Source organism: Corylus avellana, chromosome ca2 (assembly GCF_901000735.1).
Source record: "Corylus avellana chromosome ca2, CavTom2PMs-1.0".
Taxonomy (NCBI): domain Eukaryota; kingdom Viridiplantae; phylum Streptophyta; class Magnoliopsida; order Fagales; family Betulaceae; genus Corylus; species Corylus avellana.
Genome location: NC_081542.1, coordinates 42,781,780 through 42,805,952, shown reverse-complemented (window position 1 = coordinate 42,805,952; position 24,173 = coordinate 42,781,780). Strand labels below are relative to the sequence as shown.

Here is a 24,173-nt window from a genome sequence, read left to right as displayed (position 1 = left end):
ATGGAGCCTAGGGGGTGGTTTCGGCCACCCCTTGGGCACTCAGCCATTCTCAAATTTTTTTTTCCATTTTTTTTTAAATACATTTTTTTTAATTAAAAAAAATTAAGTATGTGCCACGTGTTAACATCTAATTGGTTCACGTAAAATTCTGTTAGGTCAATTAACGGATGGATTAACTTGATCATTTATCAAAACCACAGGGACCTCTTGTGATAAAAAAGAAACTTCAAAAGATAAAAATAAAGTTGTCAAACTCCAAGAGTATTCCCTTTAAAAAATTGAAACTTTAGGTCGAATTGAAAAATGCTATCAACTGAACTGAAGGTAAAATGTAATTTTTTCAAAGTTCTTGCACAGAGAACACAGAGAGATATTCAAAGTCCTCGCACTGATTCATTCCTTAGCCTTCATTTTTTACTTCGTACCAAAGCAACCCCGAGCTGATCTCGGACCCGATCCGACCCGATCGAAAAATGCGGTTTTCGTCCCCGGCTTCGGCGAACATGATCGTGACGAACACGCCGGCGCCGGACCTAGCGCTCACCAATCTCGCGTACTGCTCGCACGCCGATCTCCACGGCTTCGCCGTCCCCGGCACCAAGCTCTTCCTCGCTTCCATCGGAGATTCCTTCGTTCTCTCTGTTTCATATCCTTTTAGAAATTCTGGTCTATTTTCTCATTTCGTACGCGTAATTGAAAATTGCTTTATTAGTTTAAGAAATCATGAATTGACTCATAAATTTGTTAGTTATGTATTGATATAGTGCTTCGACATTGATCAAGTTTTTGCATATGCTATTTGCTCATTTAATTATAAATGCCATTTAATTCAGAAATTAATTCGATAAAAGTGTAGGGATTAGCTAAAGATATGGTCCTATGTATCAAAAAAAGAAGCTATAGATACGTTGCTATTTATCAAAAAAAAGCTATAGATACGGTGCTTAGCGCGATTTGTAGTGTCGATTGAGGATGCGAATGCGTTCGTTCATTTTTTTATTCGTTTGAGATTTGATTTGTTGAAATTTAAAGCGACTGTCGATTGGATTCGTGTAGAGTTCTTATTTTTTTGATGGCCTTGACTGAGATATACTGCTCACGAAAGCATACGCAGTGGCCAGATTGCCCTAAATGCGATTCAGCGTCGGCATGCTAGAGTTTCCTCCGGCGATTCGATACCCGTTAGCAGGTTATTCAATACCAATTTGTGTTTGTCTTTCAATGCACATTTTCACGTTTCTAATTATATCGTGGTTATTGTTTTAGATTTATTCCGCCTGATAGTTTCGACCTGGCATTGCTTACACTTGAGTTGGAGTTTGTGAAAAAGGGGAATAAAAATGAACAGGTATATGGAGTGACAATCGTTGTTTACCTTGGAAGGTTTTATGTTCAAAAAGTTTATTCTACTTTTTTGTTCCTTTTTTTTTTGTAGGTTGATGCTGTTCTTCTGGCCAACCAACTTCGAAAGAGATTTATCAACCAGGTAGAGTTGTATGTTTTTGGCATATTCCATGTGTTTGTGATGTTACTTCGTTGCATCTCAGCTGTAATTGATTGAGAATTTGTTGTAAATAGAACTTTTAGGAACCTGGGTTTTGCTTCTACTATCAGAATTTGCTCTGTAACATTGTTGTGTGATTATCAAATGCTAAAAATTTTAGTATTAACTTGATACAAAAATAGGTAGTCAAGAAACAACATGCCTTATGTAACTAGCTGAAAAGAGGATATTGTGATGGGCAGAAATTGGAAAGCAATTTTGAGACAGATAGAATAAGATGGTATTAACAGGTGAGAAGTTGAGGATTGCATTCTTTGTGCAAGAATGAGAGTTCTTAAGGATGGTTTGATCATGTACTAGAATGACCTTCAACTTTGTTAGTACAAGGGAATGTTTAGTTCAAGTTGAAGAAGCTACAAGTACAATTGGAATTCTGAAAAGGAAATGGATACATGTGGTTGGAGTTAAAATAGTTGCATTAGAAAATTGAAGCTGTGGCACTTGATAAAGCTGAACAGTAGAGAAAGATTTACTCAGGTTAGCAGCCTTGTTGGATTATTTCTCCTGCTGACTACTTGCTAGCCTTGTGACAAAAAAACTGTGCTATCCTTGTGCCAAAAAATATGTAGTACTATATAAATTCCAACAGCTATACAATCCAAATCCGCTACTGTACCTTGAAAATATTACCATGAACCAATGTTCTTTTTTTATTTTATTTTATTTTATTTTATATATATATATATATAAAAGAATGAAAATTAGTTGGAGATTTGGTTTTGTGGGTATACGTGACAATAAAGATGGAAAAGAGTGAAACATTTTTCAGCGATAGAGGTTTTTATCTGCAGATGTATCATAATGATTATTCTGCCAATAGAGTTAGGATACATGGGTTGGATTACAGAATGGTTCTGCTTACTTTTGATCGCATGTAGAATGGTATGCTTGAAGCCAAAAAAAGAGTGGAAAAAAGAATAAAAGATAGAAAAAAAACAACAATTATTCTGTCATCCCCCATTTTTTTCCTAATAGGACACACGTGAGACTTATACTAATGTTCTGGGTGCTTTTGTGGGGTCTGCTTGTTCTTTGTTGCCTAAATCTTTTTGGGTGATATCAGTTAAGGCTATGGATTATTGGTCTTGTTGTATGCAGGTCATGACAACAGGGCAAAAAGTATCGTTTGAGTATCATGGAAATAACTATATTTTCACTGTCAATCAAGCTGCTGTTGAGGGGCAACAAAGCTCTAATGCTCCTGAAAGAGGGATAATTTCAAGTGATACATACTTTGTCTTTGAAACATCAAATGGGAGTGGAATAAAGGTTGTATTTTTGTCTTTTATTTCTCTTATCTGTCTTATCCTGGCTATGTTTAATAATTGAACTGCTGATAAGTTTGCTATATGAAAATTAAAGATAGCAACGTGAAGACTTGGCTACATGTATAATGCCACTGATTGAACTAACTTCTCAGTATTTTATATGATTGCTATGGAAAATTCTACTATGATTTATGCGTTCATATAAAGCAGAAGTCATGTTATCCTAGATAGGTGGATTGTGCATCAATATCTTTTTTACTTCCAATGCATGCTGAAGGAGGCGCTGCAGTGAAAAATGAGTCAAAACATCTCTTGCACTTGCATCTTCCCTTAATTATTTTTGCTCCTTGCTACTCTGTTGAACATGAACTGATCAATTTAACATGATAATCATTTATAGAGAACACTTCAATGACACTTGTCTCATATTTATAGTTTGATCAATTTAATGTCAATATTAAATTCATTAACTGATATTTCGATGCAGGTTGTCAATCAGCGTGAAGCAGCAAGCAGCAACATCTTCAGGCAAAAGGAGTTCAATCTTCAAGAACTTGGTATAGGTGGCCTAAGTGCGGAGTTTGCAGATATATTTCGAAGAGCCTTTGCTTCTCGTGTTTTCCCTCCCCATGTGACAAATAAGTAATATTATCAAAATTTCATTTTGTTTTTATTCAAGTCAGTTTTATCTAAATGCATGCTCTTATATGGAAATCTTGGTCTTCCAGATTGGGGATTAAGCATGTGAAGGGAATGCTGCTTTTTGGGCCTCCTGGTACTGGCAAAACACTTATGGCTCGTCAAATTGGAAAAATGCTGAATGGGAGGGAACCAAAGGTTAGGAGATGGGTTTATTTTATTTAGAAATAAGGGTTTTTTTTTTTGTTATCTTTTCTTAAATGATTGGGAGATTTAAAGTCAAAGAATGTTCTATATATGCTTTTTATTGGTAAAAAAATTTGTAACTCTAAAGATAATTGATTGATAAGCTTTGGGGACCCCAGTGAAACTGAAACTTCTTTCTTATTGTCAGAAGTTTGTATTCTTGTTTACATAATTACATGACCTCCTAAACTATTGAAGTGATTGAGCTTTGCCATTTTTGCTTTGCAGTGAGCAACAAAATAGGGTTGTTTATGCACATCCACCATTTATCATTGGCAGCAATTTACTTCTTCTACAATTACATTGTAATTATTTTTGTCAGATTGTAGCATGAAGGGTCCGCTATTGAATATGTTATTGACCTGTGCAATAAGACGCTTATTTAAGACTTCGAATAATCTTTTCTAATTATATTCTGTTTTGCAACTGGTGTTTGAAATTCCAAAACATGCATCTAATGGATCATACTGTGTTTAGAATGAAGTTAGAATTTTAGCTATCTCTAAGTTAGGTGGTAGCACAGTTGAATTGGAATTCAATAATTCTAGAAACAAATATCAATTGCAGTATTCCGAAATATGGTTTGACTTACAAATAGATCCACTTCTAATTGACTGAAATTGGACAATGTCCCCATAGACTCATACAAATTAATCTCAGAAGTGATTAGACTATGATGAAACACACCCTTTCTGAAGTTTCTTGTGATCTGGTGAGTAGAAAATGCTTATCAAGCGCATGATTGACTCACAAAATCTAATCAATACATGTTCTATATGAGAAGACAGGCAGTTTGTCTCTGTTTTATTTCGTTTCAATGTTCAACCTAGTGCATACTCTCCTTGTGCACTTCTGGTTTTGTCATGGATTAAATGTATCCATTTTTATCCTCAATTTGCTTCTGATCATATGCTAACATTCTATAATTGTCGGAACCTTGCTAGTGCATACCTTGTTTCTTTATTTTGATGCTAGAACAGTCTTTGGGTTCCAAAGCTGATAAAACATGCCTGAATAATGTCTATAATAGAAATGAGGTATGAGTGTTTTGCTTCACATTAGATAAGATGGTGAAAATCTATGCTTGCAGTTGATGGAGCATGTTTTTAATTTTCCCTTCTTTTTGGTGAATTGTGATAGATTGTTAATGGACCTGAAGTTTTGAGCAAATTCGTTGGTGAAACTGAAAAGAATGTTCGGGATCTTTTTGCCGATGCTGAGAATGATCAAAGAACTCGGGGTAAGGGAGATATACCAACTAGGTGTATTTCTGTGTCAATCTTTTGATGATCACTAATATATCATGTTCTTTTTCTTTTCAGGGGACGAAAGTGATTTGCATGTAATCATTTTTGACGAAATTGATGCTATTTGTAAGGTATGTAAATCTTCAACTCTATGTTAACGCTCCCTGTTTGTTGCAGTAGATTGATAGTGGCACCAATTTGTTGCTTTTGATGACTAGCGTAATTTATCATTACTTTCACATTGTTTGTCCTCCTATATGATATACACATATATGGCATTTCGTTTTAGTCTGGTATTTCCTTTTGACTAAATATATTATTCTCTAATGTCCTGGACTATTAGGGCTGTTATATATAATTACATTTATTTGTGTTGTCTTAATGAACAATAATGGCCATTTCAAGAATTGGGACCCCTAGTCAAAGAATCCTCTTCAGAGACTTGTATTGAGAGTTTTAGACGTGTAGGGAAATTGGACATAATCTGGTATGGTGGCTCGAATATATTTGTGAGTGTGTATCATGCTTATATCAAGTTGGATCCTAGTTTACTTCTTCACATCTAAAGGGACATGCTATTTTGAGTTTTATTTAAAGCTCAATACAAGCACCCACTGGCAACGCCAACATAGATTTCCGCCTGAGATCTGCATAGTTTAATTTGTCAGAGAAAAAATTCTCACATATGGGATTTATGGTTCTCTGATTATGTAATCCAAGTTTTATAACTAGTGGAATGAGCATAATGCATGTTCTCCATGTGCAGTCAAGAGGATCGACTAGAGATGGTACAGGAGTTCACGATAGTATTGTGAACCAGCTTCTTACCAAGGTTAGTTAAGAGGTTTCATTGCTTTTTGAATATTGCAAAATCAATACAAGTTTTTCTCTGTCGATATCTATGCTAAGAGACGACATACTTTACAGATAGATGGTGTGGAGTCTCTGAATAATGTTTTGCTTATTGGAATGACCAATAGAAAGGATTTGCTTGATGAAGCCCTTTTGAGGTCTCTCTCTCTTCTTGCCAACTTGGATTTTATGTCATGAAAAAGCATGAATAACAACTGTTAGTCAACGTTGATGTATTGTAGGTCATAGTGGCCAAGATTGCCAAAGTAACTTTTATTTTATAACAAACTCATTAAATATCTTCTATTTATTTATTCTTTGTGTATAGACCAGGACGCTTGGAGGTTCAAATTGAGATAAGCCTTCCTGATGAAAATGGTCGCTTACAAATTCTTCAAATTCACACAAACAAGATGAAAGAGAATTCTTTTCTTGCTCCTGATGTGAACCTTCAAGAGCTTGGTATGTGCATTGGTGACATATGCTTCTGAGATGTACTTATTCATCTATTGCTTGGCTGAAGTGACTGTTAAATGGAGACTTATTTCTAAATTACATATTTTGTTAGTTTGTGGACGTAATTGTTTTTAGAAAGTCTTTTGGCTGGTTTGGATATTCACACTCATAAAAAATTCTAGACATCAATGTGGTAAAATGGATGTTAGAATAGTTAAAAGCACCAAGTGATTTCTAATTGTATTATTTAATCCATCCTGTATGCCTCAACCCAAAAAGCCACACCCTTCATAATTTTCTTTGTTACAACCAATGGTTATAAATTGAGGATGTTGTATTTGTCTTTTTGTTTTTGGGGGTGCGGGAGGTTTCAATTAGTTGTTCTCAATTGATCACCTTGATAAATTTACATCGAGTTATTCACAGTTTTTTTTTTTAATTTTTAATTTTTTTTTTATTATTTTACAAGCACTGTTGACCATTAATAGTTGACAATGCTTTGGGCTGTATTAATGTAAATATGAAGGTCTTGATGGATTTTATTTATTCATTTTTTTGAGTGCAGCTGCGCGTACAAAAAACTATAGTGGTGCTGAACTCGAAGGTGTTGTAAAAAGTGCAGTATCTTATGCTTTGAATAGACAACTAAGTATGGATGATCTTACCAAGCCAGTTGATGAAGAGAGTATTAAAGTTACTATGGATGATTTTTTGAATGCACTCCACGAAATAATTCCTGCATTTGGAGCCTCAACTGATGACCTTGAACGATGCAGGTATAGCTTCCAGCTAAACTAGATAATTATTCAGCAATTTGAGAATGTTTTAGCTTTCATCGTGGTTGAACTCACATCATATTGTTATGTCCTTTCAAGATTTATTTTTAATTCAAGCTGTAGGTAGGTGGGTTAACCTCTTTACAATTGCACGGCATTTGTCTTATATTTACCATATATTGGGTAGTTGTCCATTCAAAAGATTTGGAAAAAGATGGTACTTTGTTTCTGCCGGTAGACAAATCTAATTTACTAACATGGTTTCTAGACTAAATGGCATGGTGGAATGTGGTGGTCGAAATAAGCACATTTATGAAAGAGCTATGCTACTTGTGGAGCAAGTTAAAGTGAGTAAAGGAAGCCCGCTTGTTACCTGCCTTCTGGAAGGCCCGAGTGGAAGGTATTGCATGATTTTTCTGTTTAAATGACTTTGTTAATGACAGCTGTTTAAACCTTACCGTTTTGGACAGTGGAAAGAGCGCGCTAGCAGCTACTGTTGGCATTGACAGTGATTTTCCATATGTCAAGATAGTAAGTTACCTGACCTATATTGTGGATATTATATCTTCTTACTTTCCAGGAATCATGGCTTCTTCTACCGTCACTTCTGTATATTATCTAATCTTTGTGTTTTACCTTTGGTTAGGTTTCAGCAGAAGCGATGATTGGTCTCCATGAGAGCACTAAATGTGCACAAATTGTCAAGGTTTTAAGGACACTAAGATTTTGAACCGTTCTTAAGATATTTTTTGAAATATTTCGTTTTTCTTTTGTTTGGAAGAACTAGTTATTGATGTAAAATGGAGGTTTGCTGTATCTCTAAGCCAAGTTTATAGTACACTTGCAGACTTGTGAATTGTTTATAGCATATTGACAACTTGGAGGATCTGTGGGTTTTAGTTTTATTCATGATGGGGGCCGGAAATTCCAAAGACTCATTTATAATGTATTCTTTGATAGGTATTTGAGGATGCATACAAGTCACCTTTGAGCATCATCATTCTTGATGACATTGAAAGGTAAAACCTGCTGATTTGAATCTAATGAAATTTTGTAAGTCTAAGTATCTTGGAATCAGTTGTACTTTAATTGTTTATGCAGGTTACTGGAGTATGTTGCTATTGGGCCTCGTTTTTCAAATTTAGTTTCTCAGACGCTAATGGTCCTGCTCAAGCGTCTTCCTGCGAAGGTTTCTCTTTGTCCATTGTCTTTACTGCCTAGAAACTGGTCTTGTGAATTTATTTCCTACTATAGTATTTGAATATCTTAGTTTAAAATGGCACAATGCTTGTTAACAAAAATACGCATAGTGGTGTAACTTTTAAAGGGTATTGACTTTTCTTTTAAGAAAAATTTATGAGGGTAATATATAGGTGAAATGCTTTACTTTTTGAAAAGTGGAAACTCATTTTGGGATTTTTCTAGAAGGAAATTGAGACATGGGATGGAGGTGTAATTTCTTTTGGGCAATGGTAAGGTTGAATCATGCGTCTCGTTTTTTCCCATGAACATGGGGTAGAGGATGAGATAGATTACTGACTTATTCTCATATATGTTCATGATGTGTACTTGGTTTGAAAAAAGCGCAAATCAATTTTGTGCAAAACTGAAAGAAGGATTTAACCACAGGTTTAAGGTATTATGGTTGATGTATGATTTGGATTAGGCAACATAGACTTTCCCTCTCCATGACCACCTCTATAGCATTTACTATGCTTGTTGGTAGTTTCAAGACCTGTAGAATTAGTTATAACTTCTTCCCTAAGATCTTAACGGTTTAAAACTGGTTGCAGTTGTGGAATCCACAATTAAATATTGTCATATTTTCTTTTTGAACACTGATCAGGTTCTCTTTTTAGTGACATATTGAACGTGGAATTTCCCAGTCCCCTTTAATAAGTGTTGTGGACTATTATATATTAAGAATTAGTTTGTAAAGTTGATATCATCAAACCTCACTATGTTGCTGTCATTGCACATGATAGCTCCACCATATACAACTTAACTAAGAGCATGTTTGAGATTGCGTTGGAAAATAGAGCTTTTAAAGCCAAAATTAGCTTTTTTGAAAAAGCTTTATTTTTAAGCTTTTTTCAAAAGTACGTTTTAATACTCTTTAGAGTGAAAAAGTCAAAGAAGAAGAAGAAAACTATGAATTCTTTGTAGATTAGTAGATTGCAATTTCTTTAAGCAATTTTGGAGAGCAGAGCTAAGATCTAGCATGGGTTCAATCTCATTTACGGGTATATGAGTTGTACTTACCTACAAAAGAAAGAAGTAATTTTTTTGGCGGTAATATATGCAGTAAATCATAATACTATGTGAGGCTATGGTGAAAGATGTTCTGCTGTTTTGTCCATGATTATTCATGTCACAATCACCGGCTGTGCAAAGAGTATTTACCGGCTGAATTTGTAGACAGCTTTATATGTGACTACTTCTGATATCTTGTGCCATGGTTTTTTCTTTAGTAAGTATGTGGTTTATGATTTGGTGAATGATAGTTTTTTGACCTTGCTGAAGTCGTCATTACTAGTTCATCTTGTGAATTTTTTTGTCAGGGAAAAAAACTTCTGGTTATAGGGACAACGAGTGAAGTCGGCTTCTTAGATTCAGTTGGTATTTGTGGTGCTTTCTCTGTCACTTACCATGTTCCTACATTGAAGACAGATGATGCAAAGAAGGTAAATTATTTTCATGCTATTCTGTTTTTGTCTTAGATATATAGTAGCTGTGGTATTCTTATTTGGCTTTCTGTTGTTGGATAGCGTCAACTTTCCATCAATGCTAGTAAATTAAATAATAGGAGAGTATTATAAAGAATGGTTTCGTAGTGGTTTATGTAATTGCTATAAGAGCCTGACGTTTATCAATGTGAAGTGCTGATTTTTGTCTAGTTCTTGTGCACTTGCTAAATTGGACATGAGGATGGATTGGTGTGGTTATGGTGCACTTCTTAGGGCCTGAAACATTTAACTTATGAAATGCTGCGTAGATTATGACTTGTGCAGGACAGGAAATCAAGTTTTTATTTTCTAATATCTTTAACCTTTGAACTGGGAATATTTTGGCCATTTTTTATATTTATTTGTTTATTTTTAAAAATGTTTTTGGTAATTGGCAGGTCTTGGCAGTGATGCCTCGTAATGGGAGAAAATACTTTTAACTATAATGGGGTGATTTTATTAAAAGAAAAATGGGAGTGTTTATATCACCTTAATTGCAGTAGTGGAAGAAGTCTCCCAATAATTACTTGACCCAGATATTGCAAAATCTGTTCGGAAGCTTTTAAACTAGGAGTTTGGTAATCATTGATTCATGATTTGCAATGCTGGGGAGGAGGGGAGTCCTGCCAATGAAAATTCAAACAATATCTCTCTGCTAGCAGACGTTTGGACTCCTTATCCAAAAAAAAAAAAACAAAAATCAGATGTTTGGACTGATCACTTGGGTTGTGGATGTGCAATACTTTTTTTTGATTATAGTAAATTATTGTTTCAACTTTTCCTTGCGTAGTAGTTTGTCTGAAATCAGAATGCATGAACTCTAAAAGGAAATTTTATTACACTACCGTTTAGCTTCAAAGTTTGAATGTATGTTAATCTAGCCCTTTTCTCATCGCAGGTGCTTACACAGCTGAATGTTTTTGATGATGATGACATCGATGTAGCTGCAGAGGCCCTGAATGATGTAATTTATACCTTTTCACCCTTTTCGGCATATTCCACAAGATTTCTTTTTTCTTTCTTTTCTTTTTATTTTTTTTATTTTTTTTAAATGTCTCTCATTAACTCTTCCTTTATTTTACCAAAAAGAATCAATGAAAATGATCCTCAGACGGATTGTTTAAACCAATTACTCAAGAGTTTTCCGGGGAAGTATCATGACTTCATGAGATGGGAAATTTTCTATTTTGTTCTTACTCTTCTTTTTTTTTTTTTTTGGGGTTTGAATGTTTTTGTTTCTGATCCTTTCTAGAAGCTCTAGCTTTGGATCTGTGAACCACATTTGAATTTTACCTTTGCACCAATATGTCTAATATGTATTATAAATGAACTGTAAAAAACTCTGAACCTCAGACAATGTGAACTTGTTTGTTAGTGAGGAAACAAGTAGTAAGGAAAGGACATTGTTATTCATACTCACTTCTCGCTCCTTTTGTTTCATTTATCTTTGTAGATGCCCATCAAGAAGCTCTATATGTTGATTGAGATGGCAGCTCAGGGTGAGCGTGGTGGAGATTCAGAGGCAATATACTCCGGCAAAGAGAAGATTAAGATCTCTCACTTTTATGATTGCCTTCAGGATATTGTCCGATACTAGTTTCCGCATGATTAGTTCCTTAGAAAAACAAACCATTTAATTATGATTGCCTTCTCATTTTTGTGTTTGTGAAAATTGGTTGTAAAATTTTTTTTCAAGTCTGAGGATTGAGAACACAGCGGAAATTTACGATGAGTAGAGAATCTATTGTTTGTTTGGGAGACTTTCTATGTAGCTCTCTTTTTTGTCTCATTTATCTGATCAATACAAATATTCAATAGCAATAGTTGATTGTTTTGCTCATGTATCTTCTTAAGGGAAAAAATATCTTTGAGAGCCATTTCCTGATCCGACAGAGAGCACTTGGGCTCTTAAAAATTGTTTTGCTCATGTGTTTTTTTGTTTTTTTTACTAGGCTAATACATGTGTCTTTTATTTGAAGATGGTTTACTGCTTTTGAATAAATGTTGCCGTTTCAAATTACCCCGAAACAACTCCAACAAAACTCTATAAATCACAAGAGAAATGCTAATTTTTTCTTTTATTGTCCATTTTCTGTTTTAACTCTATCTATATATTTTTTGAAATCTACCATTGAATTTGTAAAATCTAAATTCAATGGTGTATTCAAAAAAATAGTAGGGCAAGAGATGAACAAAAATTAGAAGATTAGCGGGTCTCAAACAACAAACGTCTAATGTGCATGACCAATCATATATAAATGTAAGCAAACAACATCCAATTCGCATTACCAGTCATATATGATATAAATGTAAGGACTCTTTCTCCATCTGAAATGCATTATGCAAATGATTTAAAGTTTTGGGAAATATTACAAATTGAGTAACCGTCTAGATTTAATTTCAAATTTTTTAAGAGAGAGAGCGAGAGAGAAATCATATGCTCTAGTTTTTTTTACAACACCTAAGCCAAATTGGATGAAAAAGTGTGATTTACCTTTGATATCAATTTTAATTCATGGGGTGTGCCCAATTTAGGAAGCTTCATCAAATTACAACTATACTAATGCGTGCTCAATCTGATAGGATTTTGCTGTGAAAGTTATGCCAATTAGATAAAATGGTAAGGCATTGGAGAATTGAAAGAAAAAAAAGACGGTCTTTCCCCTTCCCTTCTTTGCTAGGTTTCATCTCTAGCAGAGAGCGTCGGAGGACCCTTCGGCCCTCCTCTCCTCTCCCTCTTTTGCCTCCCCCCTCCCCTCCCATCTCATTGCCCTCTTTCTTTTAGCGAGCTAGTCTATTTACTTGATGCCTCTAGTTTTGTGGGCGATTTTTCCTTTCCCTTCCTTTCTGCCTCTTCCCCCTCCTTTGGTCCCCCTTTTTTGGCTCTAGGCTTTAGGATTGGCCATTCTTTGCTCAATCTACTGTCCTCGCCAAACCCACGTCGTCGCTCGCTCTTCCGCCTGTCCTCTTCGGCTCCATCCTGGTTCTTCGCGTTTCGACCATTTTCCCCCTGCAACCTTCCTCCCCGACGTGGTTTCTTGTTTTATTTTCTTCTTGTATTCTCTCATTTTCTTGTTTTTTGCGAGTGTTTTTTTTTTTGCTTTTGCTTTTGTTGTTTATGCTTATTTAAGTAGATACTCTTTGTGGGTGATGCTCATTGGGTTTCACTCAAACTCTCCCCTCCATTTGAGTGCGTCGTCGATCTCTTCTGTGCCTGCTCCGCCCACCATCCTCTATTGGGCCTTTTCTCGTGCCCCCCACTGCAATGAGCTTCGAATGCCCCCTTTTGTTTTCGGTTTTCGGCGAGCGCGCGACTGACTCTTCTTTTCAGCTGCTGTCATCCTCTTAGTATGCTTTTTTCTGTTGGTTATTTCCTTGGCTTTCATTTTTTTTGTTCTTTCTATCTTGTTTTGTTTCCATGTATCGGTTTTGTTTTTGCTTGTAATAATGCTCGATCCTCTCTTTCGATCTGCTCGCCAGATGGCATTTGGGGTAGTTGATTTGGTCCAAACCTTTGGATTGTGGATGTGAACGTTATCTTAGCTTTTGGGTCGAGGATAATGAGTTTTGGCTTGGGGTTCTCTATCCTCAATGCCGAGAAATAAGAGCTACCTATGCATTGGTTTGAAAATGTTTGGCGCAGATCAATTGTTTAATTTAAAAATTAGTCATAGGTTAGTGAATTTTGTTTGAGTCTGAAATGTAATATGTCATCTTTGACGCTTGTAACCTCATAGTTTCGATTATAGTTGCTTCAAAGCTTTGCTCTGTGTTGTTTGAGCTTTATGCTCGTTTATCAATGAATGAGATTTGAACTGTCTCAAGAAAAAAAAGAAAAAAAAAAGAGATAAAATGTTTACTAATTAAAAATGATATAAACTTCTTATTACTCGTTGAAATAATATTCCTAGAATCCGGTTTGTAAAAGTTTTCTGTCCAAAATCCTCATCGTGGGTCTTATCATTGCTACAATTTAGGCTTTGTTTTTGGGTACATAAATTGATTTTATTAGGAAAGAAAAGTGGACCAAAACCGGAAACCTCATCATCAGAGTAAAATTGAACCAATTTGAGAATGTTTTAGCTTTCAGAGTAGCCGTTTTTATTTTGTTGGGAATCATATCGTATCTATATGGTAAAAATACACGTATTGTTACTATAAAGTACCCTTTGAATTAAATGGAGATGGATAAACAGCAAGGACAAAATGGTTTTTTAACTTGATAAAATAAATATGATGTCATTAAACTACCCATGTAAATAACTAAAAAAAAATAAAAATTCACTCAACCTTCTAAACAAAACTCTCAATTTAATGTATTAATTTTTAAAAATTTGTAATTTCACCTCTCTAGTTAGGATTTGGAATTATTAGATAATCAAATGGTAAAATGACTCAAATACTCCTATAAACTCTATAAAATTACAAAATTATTATTATTATTGTTTTTTTTTTGGTGAGTCTGGTGACCCACTGTTTCCTGTCTTTCTACCCTCTCATCTCAACTCTCAAGGGTTTTCATTTGATTTTTTTTTTTTTTATTCGGCAGTCTTTTGGTTAAACACGTCCGACTCGGATTAAGATTTCCATTAGCGGAAAAATTATTAATTTCGATTTTTTCTGTCAGAAGCAAAAAAGCCCTAACCTTTATCCTTCACTCCATTTTTCTTCGTTCTACGGCGCCTACGCAGCTCAGCCCTCATCACGCCGCTCCGATCTCCACCGGACCACCGCTCCGGCTTTCCGTTCAGTTCTCAGGTTTCTCTCTCTCTCTCTAACAAGTAACACGATTAACGGTCTAAGTTTCTAACAAGTTTCTCTCAAATATCTCATTCTCAGGTTTAGTGTTTTCTAATTCTTACAAGTTTCACAGAATCACGGTTTTCAGCTTTTCATCGAATCAACTCTCCGTCTAAGGTTTGTGCTTAACTTTCTTAGTTTTGTACCAAATGAAAAGCTTTTACGCATTAGCAATTGCAGGGTCACGTTAATCTGGATATGCATTGACTTATTGAGGAAGAAAAAGAGGTTTCTTGTTTCCGCAATTGTTGTCTGTTTAGGGGTTATATCAAAAGGCAGTATAGCAATTTGAAATTATATCAAAATCTCGAAGTGAAAAATTGGGGAATATTGAAACTTCAATTGCTGTGGTTGAGATCTGCCTTTTATTTGGGTTCAGTTTTGTTTGAATTCTTCAAGTTGTTTACAGAATGAAATTGATAGTGTTTCTTTGCCCCAGTACTGTCATTTTTAACTGGTTTCTATTAGCTCTTTATACTTGCTCGATATTGTCAATCTTAGTATTCTCAACAAAATCTACATTGGAAACTTCTTGTTTTCAACTGAATAAAGCATATTTTTGTAAGCTGTCGTTGAATTCTATGTTTCCTTGCTTTATCTCTATAGTTTCTTTTGAAATTGATGGCGCATATCAGTACATTCTATTTTTAATTCTTTATCATGTAAGCTCCCATGCGAAGGCCTAATGTGGGTCTAAATATATGTTTTGTGTTCATGATGAACTTAATTGAGATCACTCAAGTTGATAGAATTTCATACCTTTTAGTTATTTTGTTCTCACCAGATTGATTGCTGCAATGGGAAAGAAGAAACCAGAGGAGAACGGTGCAACCACCAAAACTAAGGGGAGTGGCAAAGACGTTTCAAAAGATGGGAAGAAAGAGAAACTTTCGGTGTCGGCAATGCTTGCCAGTATGGACCAGAAACCTGATAAGCCTAAAAAGGGCTCTTCCTCTTCCTTGGCCGCTACTTCTATTAAACCTAAGACAAAAGCCGCCCCAAAATTGTCATCTTACACTGATGACATTGATCTCCCTCCGTCTGATGATGAGGATGCCTTTGAAGAAGAACTGAGTGAAATCCAGAAGCAACGGAGGAGTGACCCAAAGGCACTTGAAATATCGATGAGTGAAAAAGAATTGAAAAAAAGAGAAAAGAAGGATGTGCTTGCTGCCCATGCAGCAGAGCAGGCAAAACAGGAGGCCCTTAAGGATGACCGAGATGCTTTTACTGTTGTTATTGGTAGTCGGACCTCAGTTCTTGAGGGAGGTGATGAAGCTGATGCCAATGTTAAAGATATAACTATAGATAACTTTTCTGTGTCAGCTCGGGGTAAAGAGCTTTTGAAGAATACATCAGTAAAGATATCTCACGGGAAAAGGTACGGTTTGATTGGACCCAATGGAATGGGAAAGTCTACATTATTAAAGCTCCTTGCTTGGAGGAAGATTCCAGTACCTAAGAATATTGATGTTCTTTTGGTTGAACAAGAGGTGGTTGGTGATGATAGAACTGCTCTTGAAGCAGTTGTTTCAGCCAATGAAGAGCTGGTCAAGCTTCGAAATGAGGTTGCATCTTTGCAGAATTTTTCTTCTTCTGCTGAGGGTGAGAATGAAGTTGAAGATAGCTATGGGGATGATGCAGGAGAGAAGCTTGCTGAGTTGTATGAAAAGTTGCAGATCTTGGGGTCAGATGCGGCTGAGGCTCAAGCATCAAAGATTCTTGCTGGATTGGGTTTCACCAAGGGAATGCAGGGTCGTCCAACCCGATCATTTAGTGGTGGCTGGAGAATGAGAATATCATTGGCTAGGGCACTTTTCGTGCAACCAACACTATTGTTATTGGATGAACCCACAAACCATCTTGACCTCAGGGCCGTTCTATGGTTAGAGGAGTACTTGTGTCGGTGGAAGAAAACACTTGTTGTTGTCTCACATGACCGGGATTTCCTTAACTCCGTCTGCAATGAGATAATTCATCTCCATGATTTTAAGCTTCACTTATATCGCGGAAACTTTGATGAGTTTGAAAGTGGGTATGAGCAGCGCCGCAAAGAGATGAACAAGAAGTATGAAACTTATGAGAAGCAAATTAAAGCAGCCAAGAGGTCAGGGAGTCGTGCTCAGCAGGAGAAGGTGAAAGACCGGGCTAAGTTTAATGCTGCAAAAGAAGCATCCAAGAGCAAGGTAAAAGGAAAGGTTGATGAGGATGAGCCTCAGCCAGAGGCCCCAAAGAAGTGGAGAGACTACAGTGTGGAGTTCCACTTCCCTGAACCTACTGAGCTCACACCGCCACTCTTGCAGCTAATTGAAGTCAGCTTCAGCTACCCAAACCGTGAGGATTTCAGGCTCTCAAATGTTGATGTAGGTATTGATATGGGAACACGTGTTGCTATTGTTGGGCCGAATGGAGCGGGAAAATCTACTCTCCTGAATCTTCTTGCAGGTGATTTGGTTCCATCTGAGGGTGAAGTACGGAGGAGTCAGAAGTTGAGGATTGGGAGGTATTCACAGCACTTTGTGGACCTACTAACAATGGAGGAAACACCAGTGCAGTATCTTCTTCGTCTTCATCCAGATCAAGAAGGACTTAGCAAGCAGGAGGCTGTTCGCGCAAAGCTTGGAAAATTTGGACTCCCCAGCCATAATCACCTCACCCCAATTGCAAAATTATCTGGAGGGCAAAAGTCACGGGTTGTCTTCACTTCGATTTCCATGTCGAAGCCACACATATTGCTATTGGATGAGCCTACAAATCATTTGGACATGCAGAGCATTGACGCACTGGCTGATGCACTGGATGAGTTTACTGGTGGAGTTGTCCTGGTCAGTCATGACTCTAGGCTCATATCACGTGTTTGTGATGATGAAGAGAGGAGTGAAATTTGGGTTGTGGAAAATGGAACTGCGAGTACTTACCCTGGAACATTTGAGGAGTACAAGGAGGAGTTACAAAGAGAGATCAAACAAGAGGTCGACGATTGATTTGGCAGCTGTGGCAAGTATTGACATTTCAAATCATATACTGCAATTTCCATTGCGCATGTTTTTGTATTCAATTTTTTTAGTGCAATAAAACAGATGAATCTTTGTTTTGTTACTCTTGAGTGTAATCCCTGTATTGCGGATGTGTAGAAATTACAAACCTTATTACTTAATTAGATGTTTTTTTTTTTGATAAGTACTTAATTAGATGTTCACGTGTTACCTGGGCATTTTTGATCTCATGCAAGCTTGTCAACTTTTTTTGTAATAATGTTGCTGTGGCTTTCTTGGTTATAATACTAATTTTTCCTTTTCATTTTGATGTTATCATATACTTGCTGAAATTTTTGCATTGAATTCCATGTCATGGATTGGTAGTACTATGATGAACTCTGAACTGGTTGGTTCTTCTGTCTTTGTTTTGGTTGCCAAAACTCAACTACTGGTGAAATGGATTTGCAGCTCTTGGAAACAAACAATTGAGCTTGCTTCTTCTGGTCTGTGGAGAACAAGTGTTAATCTCTCATAGGGAACAAGAAAATCCCACAAGGCTATTGTAATTCATTTGTTAAATTTGCAACTCTCAGTCTATGTTAGGCTGCTATTTCTTTAGGCAATTTTTGACAGCAGAGCTATGATCTGGCATCTCCTATCCAATGAAAGGGTGGAGGATGAGGTCATGGGTTCAAATCTCATCTACGGGTAAATGAGCTGTAAATACCTATAAAAGAAAGAAGTAACATTTGGAGCTAGATGGATGCATTAAATCATAGTACTATTTTGGTGCAATGGTTAAAAGTTGTTTTGCTTTTTTGTCCATGATTATTCAGGTCACAATCACTGGCTGTCCAAAGAATGATGACCGGCTGATTTCATAGACAGCCTCATGTGTGACAATTTCTGATATCTTCGACCATGGTGTTTTCTTCAGCAACTTTGTGAATTATGATTTGATGAATGGTAGTTTTCTGACCTTGCTGAAGTCATAATTAATAGTTCATCTTGTGATTTTTGTTGTTAGGGAAAAAAAACACTTCTGGTTATAGGGACAACGAGTGAAGTTGGCTTCTTAGATTCAATTGGTATGATGCTTTTTCTATCACTTACCATGTTCCTACATTGAAGACAGATGATGCAAAGAAGGTAAATTATTTTCATGCTATTCTTTTATTGTCTTAGATATATAGTGGTTGTGGTGTTCTTCTTATTTGACTTTCTGTTGCTGGATAGCATCAACTTTCCATCAATGTTAGTAAATTAAACAATAGGAAGATATTATAAAGCATGCTTTCGTAGTGGTTTATGTAATTTCTTTAAAGATCCTGAAGTTTATGAATGTGAGATGCTGATTTTTGTCTAGTTCTTGTACACTTGCTAATTTGGACATGAGGATGGATTGGTCTGGTTGTGGTACACTTCTTAGGGCCTGAAATAGTCAATTTAACCTTCAAATATGTAGATCTACATCCTTGGAAGGAGTTACTGAAACTTAATGAAATACTACATGGATTATGACTTGTGCAGGATAGGCAAATGAAGTTTTTATTTCTAATATCTTTAAACTTTGAACTGGGAATATTTTAGCCTCTATTTTTTTTCCCTTATTTTAAAATCGTTTTTGTAAATTGGCGGGTCTTGGCAGTAATGCCTTGACATGGGAGAAAATATGATCAGCACAGCAATAGAAATTAAGAGAAGAGAAATGCTATATGGTAGACCCATCTACGGCCATGCTAGGCTGGGCTGATGTGGCAGGGTCTAGTCAGCCCTGCCAAATCAGCCATTATTTAAAAAAAAAACTCAAAAAAAGGAAAACAATGTCTCTTCTCCCAATTCATTTGATGCCTAAAAAACTCTCAGCTGTCAGGTCCTCTTCTTTGAGCCCTTTACCTTCCTCTAAAGCTCTCAACTTCCTCTTCGCTGTCGCTGCCGTTGTAATCGCTCCGTCCTCCAGCTTCCAGGTATAAATCATCTCTCATTCTTCTCGTCTCTTTCTTTGTCACTCTCAAATCTGGACGCTATTTTTGTAGCTCTTTCTCTATATCTCTCCAACTCCACCGTTTTGTCTTTCTCTGATGATTTCTCCATATGAAACATTTTTTCTGTTGGTGAAAAATTCAAAAGCCACCTTTGGTATTTGTCCATGGAATGGAAGCTCCCATGCTGCTTGTGCTGGGCTGAACACTGGCTTCCCTTTCCAGGTTGTGGCTTTGATTTCTATGCTGTAAGCTATCACACTTGGCTTTAGAGAGTTTTTTCCTTTATTGGTGGCTAAAATTTTTCTGTAGTATGTGCATTTTCAACCATTCCTTTGTCAGAGAGGCTCTTAGCGTGCTTATTATGAGGCCTCATACAAAAATATGTGGTGATATATTTGAGCAGTCAACTGTTGGACGTATGAGATTCCTTTCAAGGTATATTATTCTCATTGTTCTCAAGCTATTTATACATTATTTCTTCAATATTAAGGACGTAACTAGGAATTTAGGACCAGATTGCACTGTTATATTGTTTAAGGATGTCATCATTAATAAAGTAAAATTTTAAAACAAATTTTTGGAAAAGATCCCCCGGGTGCATCTTTGTTCATACTTTTCATGGAATGGAACAAGTCTATAGACTTTGTACATGACAAAAGTTTTTCTCCTTATTAATTAGGAGAAGAGTCGTCTATGTTGATTGTTAATTAATTATTAAAATATTAATTAAATAATTAAATTTGTATTTTTTTTATCAGCTTAAACTTTTGGACATCTGATTACTATGAGAGTAGAGATCCTAATTTGGAACATGTCTCCACATTTTAGTCCTATGTTGAGCTCATAAAGTGTTAAAATATTAATTAAATAATTTTTTTTTTTACTATTAGCATCAACTCTTGGTTTTTTATTTTTTATTATTACATAGTTCATCCAATGATTGATTTTTGTTGATAACTGAGTCTCATTATTCTTAGCATATAAATAAGAAGCATGCAAAGAGTAACATGATTACCATACGTGTTTTTGCAAGAATGACGAGACTTTTCAAAGGATGATTGATTACATGACTCAATTGTTAAAGTTGCGAAGGCCAATTTGATAAAGGAGATGACTTCTGCATATCAGTTATATATCTTGAATTTAGCCATGGATACCACAGATTCACCAAAGGAGCGACTGATGTTGGTTCCAAGTGTCGAGGTTTGTAATTTGAGAAATGCTATATGCACTTTTAAGTCTACATCCTCGAGTACAAAGTTCCTGACTTGACAGTAAAATTCACTATTGGATCAAAAATTCAATAGTGATCCGTTCAAAATCTAATAATGACCACGTCATGTAGTGTAGACTTGGGAGTGCATGCAAAATTTCTCTTTTATTTTGCAATAAAGGAGCGTGCTGCACATTTTTTAGTGTTCGCTCTTATTAGTGCTTACTCTCCGACGTAGCAATGAAAATTATAATTGGATGAAATAATAAATAAAAGTACATATAATATTCAATAGTAATTTTTACTCCATGTCAGAAAATCAACACTTAAAAAAAAGTGTGCAATATATCTATTGCAATATTAACGATCACTTAGAAGTTTTCTCTTGGTCCGCGACCAAAGTTTCTACTAGAGCTAATTTTCTAGCAATGCCATTGCCAAATGGGCTGTATCTGCATTCCTATCTCTCTCTCTTTTCTTTCTTCTATACGTATCAAGAGCCGGAAAGACCTGCATTGACCCTCCTTCTTTTACTTTGCTACCTCATAAATTAAATTAAAAAAAAAAAAAAGTTCACTCAGAAGTTTCAAAGAAGAAGGCCAAGAAATGGCGGGAAATTTATCGTGAGAATCTTGTCGTCAAAGTCATCAATACCATTTGGAAGAAGTGGTCGGATTCTCACGCCTATGACATTGACTCGGAAGGTTCTCACAGCAATGACATTGACTTGGAAGGTCTCCGTCATGGCTGTTCTACTTTCTACATCGTTGTGCGTGTGCTTTTTGTGAGCAAAAATGTAATATAATTTTATTCACCATTTATTCAAATAATATTTACGTGACATTTCTAACTATTATTGATTTTTTTATTTAACAAGAAATAATCCAGAAATGTACGTGATACTGGGGGTGCATTTCTATTCTCTAACAACAAGTGTCGAACAAAATGACCATGTTAATTCAAAAATGACAGCAGAAATAATTCTAATTCTTCTGAGAAGTATTTATTTACAGATTTGTGTGGATTAATACTCATACAAAACAAGTTATTTATTTAAAAAAGTTATGAATCCTGCATCCGTAAAGAAGTTTCCCTTCAATAATTTCTGCCTTCTGCTTTAAGTTTAACAAAACCCAATAAAATAATAAGCTGCTTTGCATGTGAAAGCGCTTGTGATATCAATGATCACTCGGAAGTTTCAAAGAAGAAAGCGAAGAAATTGCAGGAAATTTGTCAGGACAATCTTTGTCCAAAGACATGAGTAATAATTGGAACAGTGGTCGGATTTTCACACCACTTTTCTTCATGCACGTCATTGAAAGATTGGAGATGACATTGACTTGAATGTCTCCATCATGGATATTCTTTCCTACAAACCGTTCTGCACGGCTTTGTAAAGCCAGCTATTAAAGCTCATGGAGATTTAGAACGCGAAATCAACAAATCTCTCCATCTAAAGCTTACAGTGTTACTTGTTTGTTAAGCAACCACTGAGTGGATTGAGAAATGGCAGCTTCGGCGAACATGATCGTGACGAACACACCGGCGTCAGACCTAGCACTCACCAACCTTGCCTACTGCTCGCATGACGATCTCGAAGGCTTCGCTGTCCCTGACACCAAGCTCTTCCTTGCTTCAATCGGCGATTCCTTCGTTCTCTCTGTTTCATATCCTTTTAGAAATTCTTGTCTATTTTTCTCATTTCTTACATGTAATTGAAAATTGCTTTAATAGTTTAAGAAAACCATGAATTGACTCATAAATTTGTTAGTTATGTATTGATCAAGTTTTTGCATATGCTATTTGCTCTTCTAATTATAAATGCCATTTTATTCAGAACCTAATTCGATAAAAAGTGTAGTAATTACCGTGAATTGTAGTGTTGATTGAGGATGTGAATGCGTTCATTCATTTTTTGATCTGATTAATATGGGATTTGGAGCGACTTGTCGATTGGTTTGTGAAGAGTTGTCTTTTTTAGTGGCCTTAACTGAGATATACTGCTCATGAAAGCATAAGCAGTGGCCATATTGCTCTAAATGCGATTCAGCGTCGGCATGCTAAAGTTTGCACCAGCGATTCGTTATCTGTTAGCAGGTTATTCAATACCAATTTGTGTTTGTCTTTCAATTGCGCATTTTCCGTTCCTAACTATGTTGTGGTTATTGCTTTAGATTTATCCCGCCTAATAATTTCGAGCTGGCGTTGCTTACACTTGAGTTGGAGTTTCTGAAAAAGGGGAATAAAAATGAGCAGGTATATGGAGTGGCAATCCTTGTTTACCTTGGAAGGTTTTGTGTTCAAAAAGTTTATTTTTATTTTTTAATCTTTTCCTTTTGTAGGTTGATGCTGTTCTTCTGGCTAACCAACTTAAAGAGAGATTTATCAACCAGGTAAGCTGTAATTGATTGAGAATTTGTTGTAAATAGAACTTTTAGGAACCTGGGTTTCACTTGTACTATATATCAGAATTTGCTCTACAGCATTGTTGTGTGATGATCAAATGCTAAAAAAATTAGTATTAATTAACTTGATATAAAAATAGGTAGTCAAGAAACAACATGCTTGTTATTTTTTGCGTAAATCTTTTTGGGTGATATCAATTATTGGTCTTGTTGTATGCAGGTCATGACAACAGGGCAAAAAGTATCGTTTGAGTATCATGGAAATAACTATATTTTCAGTGTCAATGAAGCTGCTGGTGAGGGGCAAAAAAGCTCTAATGCCCCTGAAAGAGGGATGTTTTCAAGTGATACATACTTGGTCTTTGAAACATCAAGTGATAGTGGAATCAAGGTTGTATTTCTGTCTTTTATTTCTCTTAGCTGTCTTGTCCTGGCTAGCTTTAATAATATTGAACTACTGATAAGTTTAACATGATAATCGTTTATGCAGAACATTCCTATGACACTTGCCTTGAATTTATAGTTTGATCAATTTAATATCAAACGTTAAATTCATAACTTGTACTTCAATTTGCAGATTGTCAATCAGCGTGAAGCAGCCGGTAGCAAGATCTTCAGGCAAAACAAGTTTAATCTTCAATCACTTGGTATAGGTGGCCTAAGTGCAGAGTTTACAGACATATTTCGAAGAGCCTTTGCTTCTCGTGTTTTCCCTCCCCATGTGACAAATAAGTAATATTATTCAAAGTTCATTTTTGTTTTAATTCAAGTCAGTTTTATCTGAATACATGCTCTTATTTGGAAATCTCTTGATCTTCCAGATTGGGGATTAAGCATGTGAAGGGAATGCTGCTTTTTGGGCCTCCTGGTACTGGCAAAACACTTATGGCTCGTCAGATTGGAAAAATGTTGAATGGGAAGGAACCGAAGGTTTGGATATAGTATATATATATATATATATATATATATTCACTTTTTATATACTGTTTGAGGCTATAACTACGACAAACCCCTCCCT

At 35.9% G+C, this 24,173-nt stretch overlaps 3 protein-coding genes across 13 annotated transcripts in view; all 3 read left to right on the top strand.

The window, feature by feature from the left end:
* The first annotated feature begins 321 nt into the window (after positions 1-321).
* Positions 322-11,614, top strand: LOC132168893 (vesicle-fusing ATPase). Its single transcript, XM_059579978.1, has 21 exons — positions 322-646; positions 1,094-1,189; positions 1,267-1,348; positions 1,436-1,486; positions 2,663-2,833; positions 3,320-3,474; positions 3,561-3,669; positions 4,858-4,957; positions 5,040-5,095; positions 5,731-5,796; positions 5,892-5,974; positions 6,145-6,278; positions 6,838-7,048; positions 7,317-7,448; positions 7,519-7,579; positions 7,695-7,754; positions 8,009-8,067; positions 8,150-8,237; positions 9,610-9,732; positions 10,673-10,738; positions 11,228-11,614. The coding sequence occupies exons 1-21, from the start codon at positions 474-476 to the stop codon at positions 11,369-11,371; spliced, it is 2,220 nt and encodes a 739-aa protein (XP_059435961.1). The 5' UTR covers positions 322-473; the 3' UTR covers positions 11,372-11,614.
* A 2,719-nt stretch (positions 11,615-14,333) lies between these two features.
* On the top strand, positions 14,334-20,958 carry LOC132170332 (ABC transporter F family member 4-like). Of its 9 annotated transcripts, none has more exons than XR_009438951.1 (8): positions 14,335-14,532; positions 14,614-14,691; positions 15,359-17,571; positions 18,389-18,476; positions 18,580-18,701; positions 19,419-19,519; positions 19,683-19,782; positions 20,571-20,958. XR_009438951.1 is itself a non-coding variant. In XM_059581273.1 (4 exons), the coding sequence occupies exon 3, from the start codon at positions 15,372-15,374 to the stop codon at positions 17,556-17,558; it is 2,187 nt and encodes a 728-aa protein (XP_059437256.1). In that variant the 5' UTR covers positions 14,335-14,532; positions 14,614-14,691; positions 15,359-15,371; the 3' UTR covers positions 17,559-17,571; positions 18,389-18,477. The 9 variants fall into 9 exon arrangements, 2 of the variants coding, with proteins under 2 accessions (XP_059437256.1, XP_059437255.1); XR_009438949.1 differs by having other exon boundaries at positions 19,683-19,972; XR_009438954.1 differs by having other exon boundaries at positions 14,334-14,532; positions 14,648-14,691; positions 19,683-20,958.
* Positions 20,959-22,073: 1,115 nt separating this feature from the next.
* Positions 22,074-24,173, top strand: part of LOC132170867 (vesicle-fusing ATPase-like) — a 30,991-nt gene continuing 28,891 nt past the window's right edge. For all 3 annotated transcript variants that reach the window (XM_059582004.1, XM_059582003.1, XM_059582002.1), the window contains exons 1-7: positions 22,074-22,417; positions 22,752-22,847; positions 22,925-23,006; positions 23,093-23,143; positions 23,376-23,546; positions 23,733-23,887; positions 23,977-24,085. In XM_059582004.1, coding sequence (XP_059437987.1) covers positions 22,257-22,417; positions 22,752-22,847; positions 22,925-23,006; positions 23,093-23,143; positions 23,376-23,546; positions 23,733-23,887; positions 23,977-24,085 — 825 coding nt within the window. In that variant the 5' untranslated portion in view covers positions 22,074-22,256. The remainder of the gene's footprint in view (positions 22,418-22,751; positions 22,848-22,924; positions 23,007-23,092; positions 23,144-23,375; positions 23,547-23,732; positions 23,888-23,976; positions 24,086-24,173) is intronic.